The sequence below is a fragment of the Pteropus alecto genome, unplaced genomic scaffold, assembly GCF_000325575.1.
Source record: "Pteropus alecto unplaced genomic scaffold, ASM32557v1 scaffold38, whole genome shotgun sequence".
NCBI lineage: Eukaryota > Metazoa > Chordata > Mammalia > Chiroptera > Pteropodidae > Pteropus > Pteropus alecto.
Window position 1 is genome coordinate 1,149,650 of NW_006442512.1, and position 19,046 is coordinate 1,168,695.

Here is a 19,046-nt window from a genome sequence, read left to right on the forward strand (position 1 = left end):
GCCGCTCAGGGGCGGGGTCGGCGCGCGCGTGCGATTGTGGAGAAAGGGGCGGGGCCGGCCCTGTGCTGAATGCTGTGTGCGGCCGACCCCCTCCCATCCTCCTGGGGTGGGTGGGGCCTCGGTTTGACTGCTGCGCCTAGGCTTACTGGGTTGGGGGACGGGCAGGGGGTCTCCCGCGTGTGGCTTCGGGACGAAGCAGGGAGGGGGAGTGAAGTCTGTCTTCCTCCGCCTTCTCGGGATCCGGTTGGCCGGAGGGGCCATACGGAGCGGCGATGCCACGCCTCCTAGCCGCTCTCCCCCTCCCCCCGGTTTCCGCCTCCTTGGCAAGTGAGGCGGGGCTCGGGAAAGCCCGCTGTCGGTCTGGCTGGGAGTCGCGGCGCCTAGGTCTGCCCCGCCCTATGTCTCGGAGAGTGGGAGGGGCCCCAGTCGACCCGAGCTGTGGAGGTGTCAGGACACACTGTTGTGGCTCGGCCGTGCCTTTTGCTTGGGGCACGAGGGCCTGGTGTCGGAGCTTTTGTCTCCTCCTTGGTCCTTGCAGTGGTGATGGCACTGTGCAGCTTGGAGAGTGCGAGGATGGTAACCGCCACTCCTCGTTGTAATTATTGGGGCGATGTGCTCAAGGTCCTTGCGTTGAAGTGTGCGGTCGAATGCTGCTCGCTATGTGACCATGCTTCCGCAGCTGTGATGGTGGGGGGAGGGATAGAGAGTTATCAGAGACTGGAAATGTGGCCGAGGACCTTTCCTGGAGTTCCTTGAGGTTCAGTTACCGTCGCTGTACGGGGCGGGGCTTTCTTTGAGCCAATGGGGTGGTGGGTAGTTAGTTAGACTTGGCCACTGTTTCGGTGCCTTAGGACTTCAAACCCAGTTAACTGTGAAAGGCTTTGGGAATTCCTGCTCTTCACAGGGCTCAGCTTTAGAAAAGGAAGTTTTGGATTTACATTTTACTATTAAAATTTGATTATAAAAGATGGTGATTAACAAAAAACCCTGAATATCCTGATTTCATCCTTGCATTTTTTAATGCCTTCATTGTACAGGTGGGTCTGCTATATAAGCCTAATTTCACAAAGAAATAAGTTGCAATTTAGGTAACTATAGGTGTTCTTGAAAAGTCTTCTGGTCTTATGAAATTGTTAGAACGTCTAGACCACTTTATATTCTCTGAAGTATACTAGTCTTACCTTGTTTTATTACAGGAAGTGGAGTGAAGTCGAGAACTAGTGTGGCCTTGTGTATGTGACATCTAGTGTTGCCTTGCAACCTGTATTGGAGAATTGCCTTAGGACAACCATTTTGATTGAGGTCTTTGCTCTGCTTCGATAGTCTATTATGAAAAATAAAATATTTTCAAGAGAAAATAAACATTGAATTATCAGTTTTTTTATTCACTAACATCCAAGCAAGTCCTGGCTAATTGTCTGAAGTTAAATTCTAGGTTTGTGCTTTGCTTGGTTGAGACTGAGAGCTTGGTGCCCTGTGCTGGACATGTCTGAAGAGAGTAAGTCTCACCTCAGCTAAGGAAGTAGGAGTGGCAACAGTATCTTTTTAGTTTAATGGTGGCTGTAATAGAATTGGGCTGGATACTGAAAACCTGGGTGTTTTTCCCGATGCTATAAACTGGCAAAGATAGTGAAGACAGTGGAGGATTTACCATTGAGGAAAGTTTGGTCCACAAGTGGTTGTCACCACCATTTACAGCACGAATGTGCTGGGAAATGGAATACCTGATTCTTGCCCTTAAAGAATTTATTGCCTATTGGTGTAGCAGGGTCACAAGTCCCACAGAGACTTTAAGAATTCACATAAGAACCTAGTTATAATCTAAGGAAAGTTTCATAAATGCTTGTCTCTCCAGATATCAGTATTACAGATTATGTAGTTTTGTCAAAATTAAAGACCCTGGATAGATTGGCATTTTGTAATTAAGGTTTCACCTGAAGGATAAGATTCTTTTTTTTAAGGAAGGAGATGTGTAGTGATTTGATAAGATTCCTGGCAAAGCATAGTCCTATTCACATCTTTAGTGCAAACAGACAAGATATTGGAGAGTTGTGCAAGGCAGATTTTATGCCTGTGAATTTTAGTTGGAATTAAAAGATTATGTTCATGGAGTTCAGTAATCTAGTGCAGTGCTTTAAAAGGCTTTCTCGTTCTTCTGGTTAACTCCACCAACCAAGAGTTTGTTAAGCTTTACTTTCTGTAGTTCTTTTAAAAAATTATAGTTACATGTTTTTTCAAAGTACATCCTCTATCTCCTTGAACAATCAGAACTCAGCATTTATTGAGCCCTTACTATGTCCTAGACACTGAGTTAGGCACCATACATTTATTAACCCATTTAATCCTCATGACAGCCTGTGTAGTGGATACTGTGAAATCCATGTTTTAAAAGTGAGTGGCACAGAGAAGTTAAATATATGGTAAGTGGCCAAGCCAGGATCTGAATCCAGGCATTCTGGTTCCAGAGTTCATGCTCTTAACTCTTCATTTCAGCTACCTCTGGTCTCAGGATAATAAACAGAGAAGAAACAGTATGTTTTTTCTTAATTTTGGTTAGAATAGATGTATAAAACAAAATTCACCATCTTAACTATTTTTAAGTATTCCATTCAGTGGCATTAAGTACATTCAAATTGTTGTGCAACTGTCACCACCATCCATCTCCAGAACTTTTTCATCTTCCCAAACAGAGACTATAGACATATTAATAATATAAATCTCCCCCCAGTCCCTGCCAGCCACTATTCTACTTTCTGTCTCTAAATGTTACTAAGTACATCATAGAAGTGGAATCATACAGGATGTCAGTTGTGTGTTTATTTCACTTAGAATAAAGTTCTCAAGTTTTATCCATGTTATAGCATGTGTCAGAATTACCTTTTTAATGATAAATATTATTACATTGTATGTGCAAACCAATTTTGTTTATCTGTTCATATGTTGATGGACATTTGGGTTTCCACCTCTTGGCTATTGTGAATCATGCTGCTATGAACACGGGTGTATAAATATCTCTTCAAGTACTTGCTTTGAATTCTTTTGGAGGTATACTCAGAAATGATATTGCTAGATCATATGGCAATACTGTTTGTTTGTTTATTTATTTATTTGAGAAACCAGCAGTATGCTTTTGAAAGCAGCTTTGAGAGAAAAGATTAGGACTCAGATTCTAAAGGTGGATTGAGTCAATACCCATTTATTGACCACCTTAAAGAGCTCTGGGCTGACACAGGAAGAATGTTTGTTCTCGAGAAGTTAAAAGGAAGGGCAAATATACATCTGATGATTTTACTACACATCAGTGTAGGTTGACTGCCATAAGAGTCAAGTACATGTTCAGAGGAGGGAGAGCCCACCTTTGGCTGGAGGAACAGGGGACATGGAATGAGAAACAGGAAAAGTGAAGTCTGAAACCATAGATCCAGTTTAGGCAAGTGTTAAATGACTTTTAGAAATCTCACTCAAAGTATCCCCAGAGAGTGCTTTGAAATGTTAGAAGGGATGGCATCATGTTGAAATTGCCAAGTGGATTATAGTCTATTTTTCAGTTTGTGAATCCTGTTCTTTTCAGTTTGCAGATTTGATTGCTTCTACTGCTTTGGAAGTTAAGAAATCACAGTAAAGAAATTACGAAGTTGGCATATATGTTACTGTTACCCTGTCAAGCTCAAGATGTATTATTAATATGATCAACTATTGTGTCTTAATACTTTCTACAACATGGGTTCATGTTTCTGCTTCTTTAATGTGTGTAGTAGAAGTGATATCTTATGATTTTTATGTTTTTCCTTGTTACAATTTAAGTAAATAATTCTGGATATTTATGTTTTTGTTGAGGTTAAGGTCAAATCATGAAACCCATCCAGCAGCATACTTGGATAGTCTGTGAAACAGGGTTCTGCCATTATTAAATAATATTCATTCCAAATATTTCAAGGAATTTTGTTTTCCTGACACTTTTTTAAAAAGCATGAATTCTAATTGTCTTTAGACAATTACCTAATGGTCTTTTAACAACACATTAAAAAACCAAAACTTTGCCTTTATTTAATTATGTAATTTTCTTTTGGGGTCTCTTCAAAAGATGTGCCCAGTGGGATTTGTTATCAGTTATAGCCAAATGCATAGAGGATTTTGTCCTCACACATCAGGGCAACTTCCTGTTGTTTTTTCTCAAGGAGCACCGCACCTAGTGGTGCACAGTCCGTTTAGATTGGGACTTAACTTTCTTGATAGCCTCAGTGCTTAGGACAGTGCTGGGACACAGTAGGTGATAAATAGTTTACAAATTGAAATCTAATGGTATTTTAAAGTTTGCTAACTAGAGGTTATCTAGTTAGTAATTGGTAGCAATTTCTAACTGATAATCTCTTTTTTTTTTTTGCCCCTCCGTTTTTTTTGCTTTTGTACTCCCCACCCCACTTCTGGCTTGTATGCCTGCATGTCATTTGTATTTACCAGCATCTTGGCAGTGAACATTTCCTTAGTCCTGCTGGTAGCCTCCAGGGCTAGGCTTGCTGACTTGCAGGCTGTTGAAGTATACATATACACATCCACAGTCCCTTATCTGCAACTCTGAAATGCAAAAAGTTTAGTTTATTGGTTGGTTGGTAAGTTTGGTTTCACAGCTAATTTAGGGGCACAACTTGATCTTGGCTGTCCCACTTGGTGCAGAAACATGCTTGATTTTGGAGAGCTACCATAAGCACTATATTACCTTTCTAAAATCCAAATAATGCTCTCAAATTTCTATCTCTAACTGAGGACCTCTCCCTTGCACTATAGACTAACATATCCAGTGGCCCACTCTGTATTTCCTGTTGGATATCTACTAGGCGTCTTTGTCTTTTTCATATATGGTTTATTGGAAAATCCTATTTGTTTTGTATTCAAAATACTATCCAGAATTTGACCACTTAATTCTCTCAATCCCTAGCTACAGCAGCAAGTGCCACTAATATCTCTAACTCATTTCAGTAGCACTTTAACTATTCTCTCTGCTTTGTTTCTGCTCCTCTTCAGTCTCTTCTTAATGCAGCAATGTAAGTGACTCTTACAAAACCTAAGACAGATCGTGTCACTTCTCTGCTTTGTCAGTGACTTCCCATTTCAGTCTGAGTTATTAAGTCAGGGTCCTTATGACTTATGAGAACAAATACTAGTCTGTCTTTCCTCCATTCTGGTGCAGTTATCCAACCTTTTTGTTCTTGGAAAATATCAAGCACAATGTGTACCTCAGGGTCATTGCATTTGCTGTCCCTTCTGCCTGTAAGGCTTCCCCTACTGGTTTCCACATGGCTAACTCCTTACTTCCTTTACTCAAAAGTTACCTTATCAACGAGGTGTTCTTTGGTCACTCTTATCTAAAATTTCAAAAACCTCTTTTTTTCTTTTTAATACTTGTCACTATCTAATAATCTGAATGCTTTGTTTAGCGTCTTATTGTCTGTTTCTCCCACTAAAATGTAAACTTAATGAGAGAGATAGTTTGTTTTGTTTACTAGCCCCAGCTCCCAGAACAATGCCCAGCATATAATATGTGCTCAATAAATATTAGAGGGTGCTTGCATACATGTATACATGAATGAATGATTTAGTTTCCACCACAGACAAGGCAGTATGCTAAGCACAGTGGAGGATACAAAGATCATTAAAGGCATGTGTGCTCATGTCTGTAACGTCAGAAATATGGCTAATAGGATAAAGTCAGTATAAGGTGAGCGACACATCTACCTATCCTCTTCAGAACCTTCTCGAGTCCTGTTCTTTATAATGCTTTCTCTGTACCTTTAGTTAGCATATCTTCTATTATACTTAGTCTGTTATGTTCTCCCATTCTCAGTTAATTTATAGAAATCTTGTCGCACAAACGAAATGTTAAATGTCCTTGAGAATAGGGATACACAATTATTTCCTTCTTTTATATTACTTAAATATTTTTTAACTTTTCATTTCAAAATAACTTCAAACTTCAAAAAAGTTGCAAAAATAATCCAAAGAATTGCCTTATAACCTTCACCCAAATGCATCTTAGCATAGTACAGTGATCTAAGTCATAGTTAATATTTGTACAATACCATTTAAGTCGAACTAGCTTCCTCTTCATTTTCTATCTATAACATCTTTATCAATTTGATCCAATTTTAGTTTTTGAGTTTCTTTTTTGAGCAGTACTACTTGTAAAGATTCATATTTCATGACATTTTTTCTTTATTGGAGGTCTTCGAAAGAACGGAGAAAATTCTTTTTAATGGAATAAACTCATTTTAGTTATTTGTACATCTGAGCTAAATTATGGAATCTTAATGATTTTAGTTTTCCTATATCTTGAAACATTTTGGTATTTCATTTTCCTGGGTATTATTTCATCATTACTCATTAGTTATTCCCAAGTATGCCAAAAAAGACTAAAATAATAAGAAAATGGAAGGATGATGGAATTGCCTAGAAGGATGATGCAGTAGTAAAATAAATCATCACTATTACAGTTCAGTTTTCTTACTGCCTTGCCCAAAGCATTACAGCATCTTTCAAGAAAGTATAAAAGAAGTTGGGAGATAACCATCTTAAACATTATGTAAGATGTTAACATTTGGGAAATCTGGATAAAGATTATATTACAGTTTTTCATACTGTCATAACTTTTTAGAGCTTTCATTGAACATATTTGATAATTCATAATTTTTCATTTTCCTATAATAGCAAAGAGAAGAAAACTAAGAGAGGAAGACATTTCATAATTATTAGAGGAACTAGTAGATGAATGTAGTGCAGTAGATAGCAGCACTCTAGACTAATGATGTTGGTAAAAGTGATTGTGTAAGCCAAGTTACAGGCTTTGAGTCTTCAGATGACAATAGCCTAGATGAATTTTCTCAAACTGAAGAATTTATGAATGCACAATATATTTGAGGGAAAAAATAAGGAATGATGTCCTTGTATTTCCTCATGAATGACTCATCCAGGTAATCATTCAATGAGGACTTTAGAATGCAATATTTTCAACAAGAATCAAAATCATTCCAGTTTGCTGAAAGGATATACAATAGTATTCTTTCATCTTTTAAGATATTTGTGTAGCACAACTTAATTGGTATGGTTTTAAGTGTACACAGGTGTGTGTACAGAGGCACTTGGAAGGAAATATAATGTAGAAATAAAATTATTGGATTGTTTCAATTGGTATTAGTCTAAAACTGAGAATATTTGCAGTTATGGAGCAAAGAAGATGGCTGTCCTCTTTTTTACCAAATTAAGAACTGAGTTTTCAAACCATTGTGCTTGATGATATAAGGGCAAAAAAGAAAGGAAGGAAAGAAGGAAGGAAACCCAAAAACGATAAGATAGAACTTTAATAGAGATGTACCTGAAATCTGGAATCAAAATTTACAAAATCACTATGTTCCAAGTTCATGCATCCCAGTTAAAGACCAGTCGGTTGCATTTTAATGGTTATTGCCTATTTAAGGTATTTATAGCTTCAAAATCAGGAAAACATGAAATAATAAAATTTGGATTTGTTTAAATTTTTACTAAAATTTTTAATAGTTTTTTCACCCAAATGGTAAGTGATAATGATGTTTATTTGGCATACTGAAGGTAAAAGATGAATCACATGTCATAAAGAAATCAGTGATATCTTTTGTATAACCAAGATGATTGTTCTAAGCTACCTTGGTAAAAATTGTCACACTACAGTATCACATAATTTCACCAAAGCTCACAAAAGGTATATACCAAATGGAGTTACCATTATATTAGATCAGGGTTTCTCAGCCTTGGCACTATTAATATTTTGGGCTGAATAGTTCTTTGTTGTAGGGGACTGTTCTGTGCACTGTAGGATGTTTGGCAACATCCCTGATCTCTATTCATGAAATGCCAGTAGCGTCTCTCTTCCCCTAATTATGACAAAAATGTCTTCTGACATTGCCAAATGTGCCTCGGGGTTGGGCGGGGGTGGGGGGCACACAAGATCTTCTGTGGGTGAGGACCACCTCATTAGAAGGATATAAAAATGATTTTAGGGGAGGCTTGGGTTTTATATCTTGTGGTGTTTTGAGAAGACAATTTTATTGAACTGTTATTCTATGTAATATGGGAAATGTAAATAGATTGCCTTTTTAACTTACTCTGGAATACTTTTCATTTCCTAGCAGAGTTAGATCCAGAGTGGAGTTTTGGACAGGTTTTGAAGAAGACTATGACGGGCACTTGCAGTGGGTTGAAGTAATTACATTCACTTAATACTTTGATTAAAAAAAGAAAATTTAGCTTTTAAAGAGAAACTTTCCATTTTTTCAAGAGTATTCATTTAAGTAAACTGACTAGGACACATTTTATGTGATTTTATATGATGCTGACCATCAATAAAAGAATAATTTCAGAGAATTTTTTTATTATATAAATAAAAGAACTTTAAAATGTCTAGTTCAAGATGATTTCAATACGGAATCAAGAGGCACAAAAGGGTCAACCATAAATTAAATTATTTCAAAAAGAAAGTACAGTATTGTATACCTAAAAGCGTCCAGAATAGGATAGTTTGTTTTGTACACTTATTTCTCTGAGTTTATCTTGATAGGAATAATTCTGTTGTCTCCATTTAAACCAATTTGTGAAATTTAATCTAAATGAAAACATAAGATTCTTTAAAGTTGGAGTTTCTGTTTGGATTTTAATCATGGAGAAATGTTTTGATTTTTAGGAGGCAAACTCTTTATTAAAGACATTTTAGATTGTAGAATTAGAAAATTGGTTTTTATTTTTCTTACTCTGGCATGGTTAGCTTTTACCTTCTAACTTTTGTCTGAAGTCTGTCACATTTGTTCCCCAGTTCTACCCCATTCCAAAAGACTCCCCTGCATTATCAGAATTTCTCTGCTCTGCTCGCTTTATTTGGGCATTATGATTCCTTTCCATGATGATTTGGAGCTGTTCTCATTTTTTATTATCACACAAGGCCAGGTGACTTTTTTGTGTTCTGCTGACATTGTTCACATTAGTCCTTTTCACTAGTCATCATCCCTCAAAATCTAAGTGCTTTTTAAAAAAAAAAAAAAAATTCTCTTCATAGACAGGAGTTCTGTTAACAGTGTAAGCTCCAAATCTGAAAACAGTTGGAGACCATAGTGGCACGTAAAAATCATGTCAGCTGAAGCAGTGCTGGAAAGTAGCTTTGTGTCTGACTTGTGGCTCCATCATTTGGTATTTGAATACTTTATAGTCTGGAGTTAACGTTGTGCCTTTCTGCAAGCAGGATTCTATAGTTTGTCCATTATTCTACTCCAGATTGGCCATGTATGCCAATGAGAAAGTTTAGCCTTGTGTTCCTTCAGCCAGCTATGTGACCTTCAAGTTACTTAATTTGAGTATCAGTTTCCCATCTGACAGGATTGTCGTGAGGAGCATATCAACTGATAGCAGTGATCTTTTTAACAGATCAGGAAACAGGACCAAAGTTGTATGGCTTCCTGTCAGTTTGAACTAGAATCCAGATCTTAACAGGTACTTTAATCTTCTTTTCATAGTCCTATGCTGTGCTCTTCTGATCGAAATTTGGTTTTCCATTTATGAAGTATTGGCTTTTGGTTACAGAGATTAATCTCAGGTAGAGTTGAAGCATCTGGGTTTCAAACCAGCAGAACCCAAGACCAAACAATGGTCTAGATCATTGGTGTACATAGAAGTGGCAGTGGAAACGTCTTTAAGACTTTTTACCCTGTCCATTTATTAGACCTATTTCCTCATCCCAAAATAATAGGTTGAGGTTGCATGTTCATAGTCAATTGACTGGTGGCCCTTAAGTACTAATAGCATGGGTAAATCTATATTTCCAACATATTACTATGTCTGAAAAGTTTTGAAATATTTAGCTAAACATACTGCTTATTACAAAAGCTTAAGAAAACAACCATTGAAGACATTGAAATTATTTCCCCTCAGCAGCTGTCAGCACTATTTCAATTTTAGTTAACTGAGTTCAACAAATTGTCACGCATGAATTTAGGAGACTTAATCCTTAGATCTAAAGTTAGGGACAACAGAAAGAGGTTATCTGTAGTTTGAGATTTACAAAAAAGTATTAAAAGTGGACGGCTTGCAAAAGAAAACAGTTGCGCTGCTGTGTCAGGGTTCACTTAGGTTTGTGAGGTATGAGAAAAAACCGAGACACTGTTTCAAGACGAAGGATTAGAGCAAGGCAGGGTGAGCTTGATGATGAGGACAGAGAAGAGGTGAAGAGGCCTTGGGGAATCCTTGTGAGGACAGCTTCACCTTCAGGGCTTGCATGCTCCCAGGGAATGAGGAGAAGAGGGATGGGTGACTTAGAAATTAGGTAAAGCCTTTTTTTTTTTTTTCTTTCCGTTTACAAAAAGCTTTGCTGCACATGGAGGGGAAATGGCTTGTGAGATCTCATATTACTGTATTTTTTATCTTCTTACCACAGGAGTGGTATCTTTTTAAAGATTTTTTTTTTGTGACTGAAAAGGTGGTAAGACTTGGCCCCGTTTTGTCTTCAGATGGCTGGAACATTCTTATTGATATGCTTGTGTTACTATTGGTGTTGGAATACCTCTGAAAAGACTCAACTGGATTCTTAGCCGGTAGTACTAGACTTTTCGTGTCTTGCAGGAAACAAAGTGACCCCCACAGAGGAATTATTGACCTAAAGGATTCTGGAATTTCCTTAGTGCTCAAAAATGTTAGAGTCAGAAGAAGCCTTAGAAATTATCTGTTCCAACTTTCTTATTTTATAGTTGGAGAAATAAACTCACATGGTTTGAGGAACTTGTTGAAATGTACACAGCTTCTTAAATGGGCAAGTTTAGAACCGTTGTCCTCTTACTCCTCACCCATTGCTCTTTCCATGATACTGTTTAATTGTTGAAGCAGTTGATATTTTAAAAACTAGACGATTATAGTTCTAGGTTTTGAGAGGAATTAGGAAGAAGCACTTGAGTAGCATGTGACTATATAATTAATATTTAGGAATGATGGCATTTGAGAGAAAACTGGAGAATAAAGAAAGGTGTATTTGTGTGTTTTTTAAATTGGAGGTTATTTTTCAACTTTGCAGTGCCAGATTAAACTGTTATTATTTAAATTTTGCCTTTCAGGTATGATAGCCTGTCCACTGTGGGGTGTGTGTGCACAAGAATGCATTTTACATTACCCAGTGGTCATCTCTAGGATGAAGTAGATAATTAGTTCTGGGAGTTGAGTTTGTACTAAATTTGGGCAACTGATCCTAAGTTGTGCACATCTTACCAGAGCACGAATTGGTTTGCATATTGTTGCTCGTGGTTTCTGCAGGTTTTGTAGTGCATCCCTGAGCATGAGCGCAGAATGAAGCGACGTTTGGATGACCAGGAGTCACCGGTGTATGCGGCCCAGCAGCGTCGGATCCCTGGTAGCACAGAGGCTTTTCCTCACCAGCACCGGGTTCTTGCCCCTGCCCCTCCCGTGTATGAAGCCGTGTCCGAGACAATGCAGTCAGCCACGGGAATTCAGTACTCTGTCACACCCAGCTATCAGGTAAGCTAGGGCTAACCAAAGGACTAGACATGAAGAGCGAGCATTGGTGGTTTCATCCATTTAAAAGATTTTTATTGAGCACTCAGTTAGATATAAGAAATGTTTATGGGATATATGTAAGGTATACAAAATAATGAAAACAATCTACACTTGTGTACTTACCACATAAGTTTTTAAAAAAAGAATGTCATGACTTTTGACATTCACTGTGCATTCCTCCCTCATCCCTTGAACTTTTCCCCCTCCCTTCAGAGGTAGCCACTAATTAGAACTTTGTGTTTATCATTTCCTTGACTTTTTTATTTTTTAAAGTCATTTTGTTTATACCTCTAGACAGTAAAATTGTTTAGTTTGGGTATTTTTGAACTTTTATATAAATGAAAATATAGTTTCTTCTTTAACTCACTTTTTTTACTCAGTGTAGTTCCTAAAACTTAGCCATGTTTTTGTGTGTAACTGAGTCATTTTTACTATTATGAATTATATGATTATATCCGATTTATTTATTCTTCTGTCGATGGACAATCTGTTTCCAGACCTATGCTATTATAAAAATGCTACTGTGAACATTCGTAGGTGGTTCTCAGCATAGCGGTACTCACAGTGGCAATCCATGACAAAATAAAATTCACCAGAATTTAAATGAATGCACTGCTTTTATCAAGAGTCTTGCTATGGTGGGAAAGAGGCAGCTGAAGTAAACGGGATGGTTATTAGTGAAGTAGTTGGTTTACATTCTGGTGCATACTCCTTTTCTTCTTGCAGACCACTCAGTAGGTTTAAGTGCATATAAAGAAGAGTTACTCCAGTATCTGGGAATTGCTCGGACACAGGGTGTGCACATCTTCACCTTAGCAGCTGATGTCAAATTGTTTTTGAAAGTTGTATCAATTTATATTTCCACCAGCAGATATTCCTATCATTCCACACTGATTATTCATTTCTTGTCTGTTCACTCTATTTTGTAAAAATGGAAGAAATTTAAATTTTTTTGCCCTTTTTAATTATGAAAGTAAATATCACCATTTTAAAAAAATGATAGAAGATTACTTTTTCCTCTGAACGCCTAGCTAGACCTTATCCCACTGGTACATTTCTTGGATATCTAAAATTTTAATGTATATACAAGCACATATATGTTTACCTGCCTAGCTACCTAGATACACTTCTCTTTTTACACAGTTTGGATCATATAGTATATACTATTCTGCTATTTGCTCTTTTTATCTAACATATAGTAGACAGCTTTCCACTTGAATATATATGTATAGATCCAAATACTTTTTAAAAAATCACTGCATTTATAATATTCCAGTCCAGGTCATTCTGAACAATAATTTATTTAAATGGTTTGCAGAGGTCTTCTTCAACCTAACTTCTTAGTGACTTTTAATATATGACTGTTACTGGGAATATAAATTGGTATAATTTTTCTTGAGAGCAATTTTATAGTTTGTGTAAAATTATTTAGTTATAAGAAAACAATCAAGAAGCAAACCAGGTAAAGTAGGATATGGTGATTCCTTAGGTGTCTTCCTCAGGAGTCCCCCTTGAAGGCAGTATAGTGGGCCTTCATGTGGCATTTGGTGCAGCAGTCAGAGGACTGCTACAGATGAAATCTTTAAGTTAGGACTTAGAAGAAAGAAAGGTGGTTTGTTTTCCTTGGGTGATTACTTTTATGTGAACAGGTTTGTGATTGTTTCCTATATTTGGGATAAGTTACATCTTTTCATATACTGGAAACTATAATGTGTCCATACAAAACCAACCATCTCAAATAATTATAAACTCTAGTTAAGTCTTGTAAAAACCTGTCTAACATAGGCGTGTTGGAATTAGAAACTCAGAATAATAACCCTTCTTATGAGACATATATCAGAGCTTTTAGAATTGTCTAGTTTCTTTTTACTCTTAATGTGTACTGTATTATTTCTGTGGATTTGTAAGTAGTTGCTCTATTTCCCACCCTCCCCTCTGCCCAGGGTGATCTTTATAAATTTGTGAGAACTTGAAAAAGTATTCTCTCAAGTTGTAGTACACAACTTACATTGTTTAGAGAAAATGTAAATTATTTACTCTCCCTATTTTGGAGGTGTGGCATATCAGGTATATATGTCTTTAGTTGTCTTCTGTAGTGGTTAACAGTTCTGAAATAGGAAAATTTTATATAACATTTCTTACAATACAAATGGAGGAAAGGGGCTTGTACTTTTATGTCACCCTTAAACTTATAAGAAGATGAGAGAGAGAGAGAGAGAGAAAGAATATGAATGAAAGAACAGAAAAGATATGTTTGAGGTCAAACCACCAACAATTTGGAAGAAATTTTTGTTTTACTTTAGAAGTGGCAAATGAGGATAAACAAAATAAACAAAAAGTAAAAATCTTCTCCAGCCCTACCTCCACAAGAGAAAATGCTAACATTTTGATATATTGTATGTTTGTTGTCTGGTATTTAAAATCTTTTTATTGTATTATATGTACTGTTTTTATAATGTGCTTTTAAAATTATTTAAAAGTTTAAATTCATATGCCACACTTATGCATTCAACTTATGGATTGTGAACATTTTTTAATGTTAAAATACATGCATCTCTATCAGTGCTTTTCAAAATGTGGTTCACAGAGAGCTGATGTGTATAGTTTCTTACTAACCTGTAATAAAGTGAGTATAGAAATTGAGTGTTTAGAAACTTTATAGTGACTGGACATTGTAATTTTATATCTGTAAAATACAATAATGGAAATTGGGAGCTTTTGTATTTTTTATTTCATTTTCCTAGTAATTCATTTTTATTGCATTTACAAAGGTAGTGGCAATGATGGATTGGAATTTAAGAAAAATAAAACTGATGCTTAACCACAGATAATTTGAGAAGTACTGAGCTATATAATATATAACAGAATGCAGAGAATTCCGTTATAATATGGGTGGACTATAATTTATTTCACCAATCCCATCTTGTGGGAAATTTGGGTTTCTAATTAATATCTTTGTGTATGCAAGGATATGCATGCATGTTCTTTACACACATTTGGGGAAGAATGCACAAACCTTGAACTTTCTTGTATATGTTTTGTCTCCTCCAGGTTTCTGCTGTGCCACAGGGCTCTGGTGGCGGTCATGGGCCCACCATAGCAGCAGTTCATAGCAGCCATCATCATGCAACAGCTGTACAGCCCCATGGAGGCCAGGTGGTCCAAAGTCATGCTCATCCAGCCCCACCAGTTGCACCAGTGCAGGGACAGCAGCAATTTCAGAGGCTCAAGGTATAGTATTCAGCTCCTTTTCTTCCATCAAAAAGTTTGTCTCATAGCAGGCAGCATTGGCTTGGCTTGTCTATTAGTGGTGGTGGTACAACTTTTAACATACTAGACTAGGGGTTGAATCACAAGAAGTTTTACTTTTTTTTGTTTTTAAGATTTGCCATCTGAGCCTGATCTAGAAAATATATTCAAGAAACGTTTTTGGAATGTATGAATGCATGGCACTCAAATGTATCAGGATTGAGGGGCTATTTTCACATGAAATCAACAAAGTCTATTTTTTGGATGCCTCCTTTTGAACTCTTAGTTCTTAATTCTTAGCTTGGTATAGGTTTTATTGAGCATACACATGGTTGGCTACAGTCCTGTATAGTAAGTGGGCCCAGTATTATCTTATGGTTTAATCTTTTTAGTCCTGTTTATGAATAGCTGAATTGGCTGGCATCTTCAAGTCCATCCTTAGTGAAACACATGCTCCTTTTTGGGGAACCTTTATAAAGTTTAGGGAAGACTATAATTGTGAATGAAGTGTTAGTGTTTTCATCTGTTCTACTGAATATATGCCATTGGTTTTCAGTGCTTTGAAATTCATGAGGCATCTGTAGAGAAGTGAAGCTTGTGTTCTCATCTAACCTTTTTTCTCTGCTTACTTGAGTGTTATTTTTTAGAATATGTGATTGTTGTGGCAAGTGTTCCAGATTTCAGTTTTTCTAATTTTAATTTACATAAAATTTAAACTCAAGTGCAGAAAATATAAAATTAAAGAACTATAGAGAGATAAGATGTTGAATCTTTATTTGGTCCTGTCAGCTTAATTGTATCAAGTAGTTTGCAGGTAGGAATGAACAAATACCTTGGTCTTCTGTTTTCCTTGTTACTTAGTCTAGTTCTCTCTGACCCTGTCCTTCTTGGTTTGGATTCTTAGGAACTTGTTTAACATTGGCCTAAGGAAAGTAAATGATACATAAATATAAAACATACTAAAAGCTAAGCTATGTAGAGGGAGTTTGTAAAATTTACTTTTGTCTATGTTAGCTTAAGTAATTAAGAGTTGACTATATTTAAGCATAGTCTTTTAAGGGTACAAATTATTTGGACCTGAAACTTCACTCTGGGCTCTGTCTTCGGGAAAATGATATAAGCTATATTGATGTTTTCCTTACAACGTTTTTACTCTCTGCTTGTGGAGTGACATCTTTGTACCAAAATGTATTATTGCTATAACTTAGCACTTCACCAAGCCCTGAAAATATTTTTTTAGAGTTGGTTTGATGTTATTTAATTCCATATTAATACTGTATTCAGCAGTTAATACCTAAGTGTCGCAAAAGAGCTTATAAACTTGCTGTTAAACTAACAATATATTGATTTCTATAGCCTTTGTCAGCCAGCTCTATTAAAGCACGGCACCTATTTTACTCACCTTCCTCACTTGGATATAAGATTATGTTTTGTCTGTTTTACAGAAATTGCCAAGGAAGCCAGAAAGGGCTTTGGAGTTGGGGTTATAGAGTGAGTGAGTCATGGGTAGAGCTACCATTTCTTGTTCTGTTGTTTTAGTTATAAGCTCTTGAAAATGATTCCTGAACACAATAATCTGTTGCATTTCCTTTCTAATGAGGAGAGGTAAAATGCTTCCTTGTGTCTCCATGTAATTTCATTCAGTATTCCCACATTGCCTGCCATTTTTGGATCAGTCTTAAAATGCTCTGTAAGCATTTGAATCAACTTCCATAAACCATTTATATCCTATAATAAGGAAGTGTCCAGTGAAAACACATTGATTATCAAGCATTAACATTGTCTATACTTTTTTGAATAATTTGAAGCTTGTTTGGTGTAATTTAGTTATTTGTTGAATGCCAGCAGCATAGATATTTGACACATATTTAGCATGTTCTCTTTACAGTTGTTTTTGTCTCTCCAGCAAGTTTATGAACTTCGGGAGGTTAGGGACCTTAAAAATAAACACCTATTGAAGTGAGCCAGGAAAATGCATAGGCAGAGACTAAGGGTCTCCCCTAGTACTTCCTTAAATGTGTAGCTTCTCAATGACTAGTTCCAAGTGGTTTTCTAAGTTGTGGTTCCTAGAATTGTATACATGCTTTCGAACTATAGATAGTGAGGAGAATTTCCTCACTATTTTTACATGTGAGGCATCTCATTTATAATATGGGTATCAAGCTGGTTTTTTTTTTTTTTTTTTAAAGCATAGTGCTATTTTATGACACATTTTTAAACAGCGGTTTATTATGACCTATGCCTTTTCTTCCAAACATACACACATCACATATCATTCTTTTCTTCAGGTTTTTGCACTTTTTCTCTCTGCGTAATAATTATATTATACCATAGCGTGCTCTTGTTTATTTTTTTAATTTTAAGTTTTTCGTGTTTATTTTTGATAACACCTCTTTAGTCATGTGGCTGCGAATGCTATTAAAAGCTTCCAAAGTGTTTGTTCCTTCTGCAAACTTAATGAGTTTTATGTTCCATCAGCTTGCCTGTAATGAAACATTTTGATATAGAAAGTTCTGAACATGAATTAATTCATTGAATTTCAACAGAAATTGTCATGTTATTTGTAAAATACAGAAAAACCAACCATCAAATGAGTGGGTATTGATCAAGTATACAGTCTTTGCTTTAGCAACACCAGAATATTCTGATTAACTATGGCCATTATGGAAATTTGGGCAACTCTTGAAATCTCATTTAATAGTTTATTTGAACATAAATGTTCAATTTCACAATATTTATCACAGGAGTAGAGCTTATCAAATCAAATGTTTATTTTTGAAACTTCCCTGAACTTGATATTTTGTATAATTTAAAATAATCCCTGAGTATATAGGATACACCTAGTAGGTAATTCCCTTGGATGTCTCCTGAGTAACTAAAAATTAAGTTGTTCTAAATCAGACTCATAAGTTTCTAGCCCTTCAAACTATTCCTCTTTGTGAATTCCCAAGTAATTTATAATTTAGTGAATGCTCCTTCTCACTTATTTCCCGTACTCAGTCAGTCCTCAAACTCTACTACTTCCACCTCCTAAAAAGCTTTTGAATCTATCCAGTTCTTACTGTTCTTTTGGTCAGAACTATAATTCAAGCCACTATTGTTCACATGTGAGTTAGCCTTAGAGCATAACTTCCTGGTGTTCCTGCCCCTTTTCAAACTATCCTGCCCTTGCACTAATTTGTTCTCAGCACTGTAGCCAAATCGAATACACTAAAATGCAGGTGATAAAAATCTCAGTTGCTTTCTAACAAGAGTTACAAGGACTTTCAGGATCTAGGTCTTGCTTTCTCTCCTGTTGCATCTCTTGTTGCTCTTCCTACCACCATTTCTCCTCTTCACCACAAATCCTCCAGCCAAACTAAATTGGTTTCAGTTTTTAAAGTGTACCAGATGGTGTCCTGTCTAGGATTTTGCCCTGCTTCCTCTGACTTTCTCCATGGATCTTCACTTTTGCTAATTTGTATACATCCTTAGGACTCAGTTTAGACATCACTTCCTGGGAAAGCCTTTGTGCCCTTCTCCTGTGTTTTCTGAGTGTTCAGTGATTACCCACTTATCCCACTGTGTTATGATTCCCAGCTAGATTTGAATGAACTTCCGTAGAGCACAGACTGTAGCTTATTTGTCATTGACTCTGTAGTACCTCACGTTGGGCCTGTATAGCATGTTTTGGCTTTCGTAGATATTTGTGAAATGAATAAGTGAATGATATAGTAATGTGATTATTTTTCACTAATTTTTTCTCTCTAAAATTATCTGAGGTAAGGCTACATACTTTGAGTTGATTTTTATTTGAAGCTTGAGTTTTATTATTGGCATCCATACTAATTTCTAATGCTTTCATGTGTATTTGCTATATATTTCTATTTCATTTACTGTGCTCATTTTATTTAGGCCTAAATCATTTGTTTTTTCATAATTCTTGGCTTATTTTCTTTTTATGACCTGCCTCAGGTGGAGGATGCACTGTCCTATCTTGACCAGGTGAAACTGCAGTTTGGTAGTCAACCACAGGTCTACAATGATTTCCTTGACATCATGAAGGAATTTAAATCTCAGAGGTAAAAGATATATGTGATTGTACTCAAGCTTTGTGCTTGGAATGTTGGAAAGATAAAGGATGCCCCTTTTGAGAGTTTAAATTTCAGGGTCATTCTTTTGTGTATTTTGTTGGCGAAAATTATATAGGTCCTAGATCTTTGTTTTCTCCCTGTGGTAAATTT

At 36.4% G+C, this 19,046-nt stretch overlaps 1 protein-coding gene across 3 annotated transcripts in view; it reads left to right on the forward strand.

Annotated features, from left to right (window-relative positions):
• Positions 1-19,046, forward strand: part of SIN3A (SIN3 transcription regulator family member A) — a 55,200-nt gene that overhangs the window by 4,382 nt on the left and 31,772 nt on the right. For all 3 annotated transcript variants that reach the window (XM_015597702.2, XM_006922601.3, XM_015597701.2), the window contains exons 2-4: positions 11,314-11,535; positions 14,626-14,805; positions 18,778-18,884. In XM_015597702.2, the coding sequence (XP_015453188.1) occupies positions 11,347-11,535; positions 14,626-14,805; positions 18,778-18,884 (476 nt within the window). In that variant the 5' untranslated portion in view covers positions 11,314-11,346. The remainder of the gene's footprint in view (positions 1-11,313; positions 11,536-14,625; positions 14,806-18,777; positions 18,885-19,046) is intronic.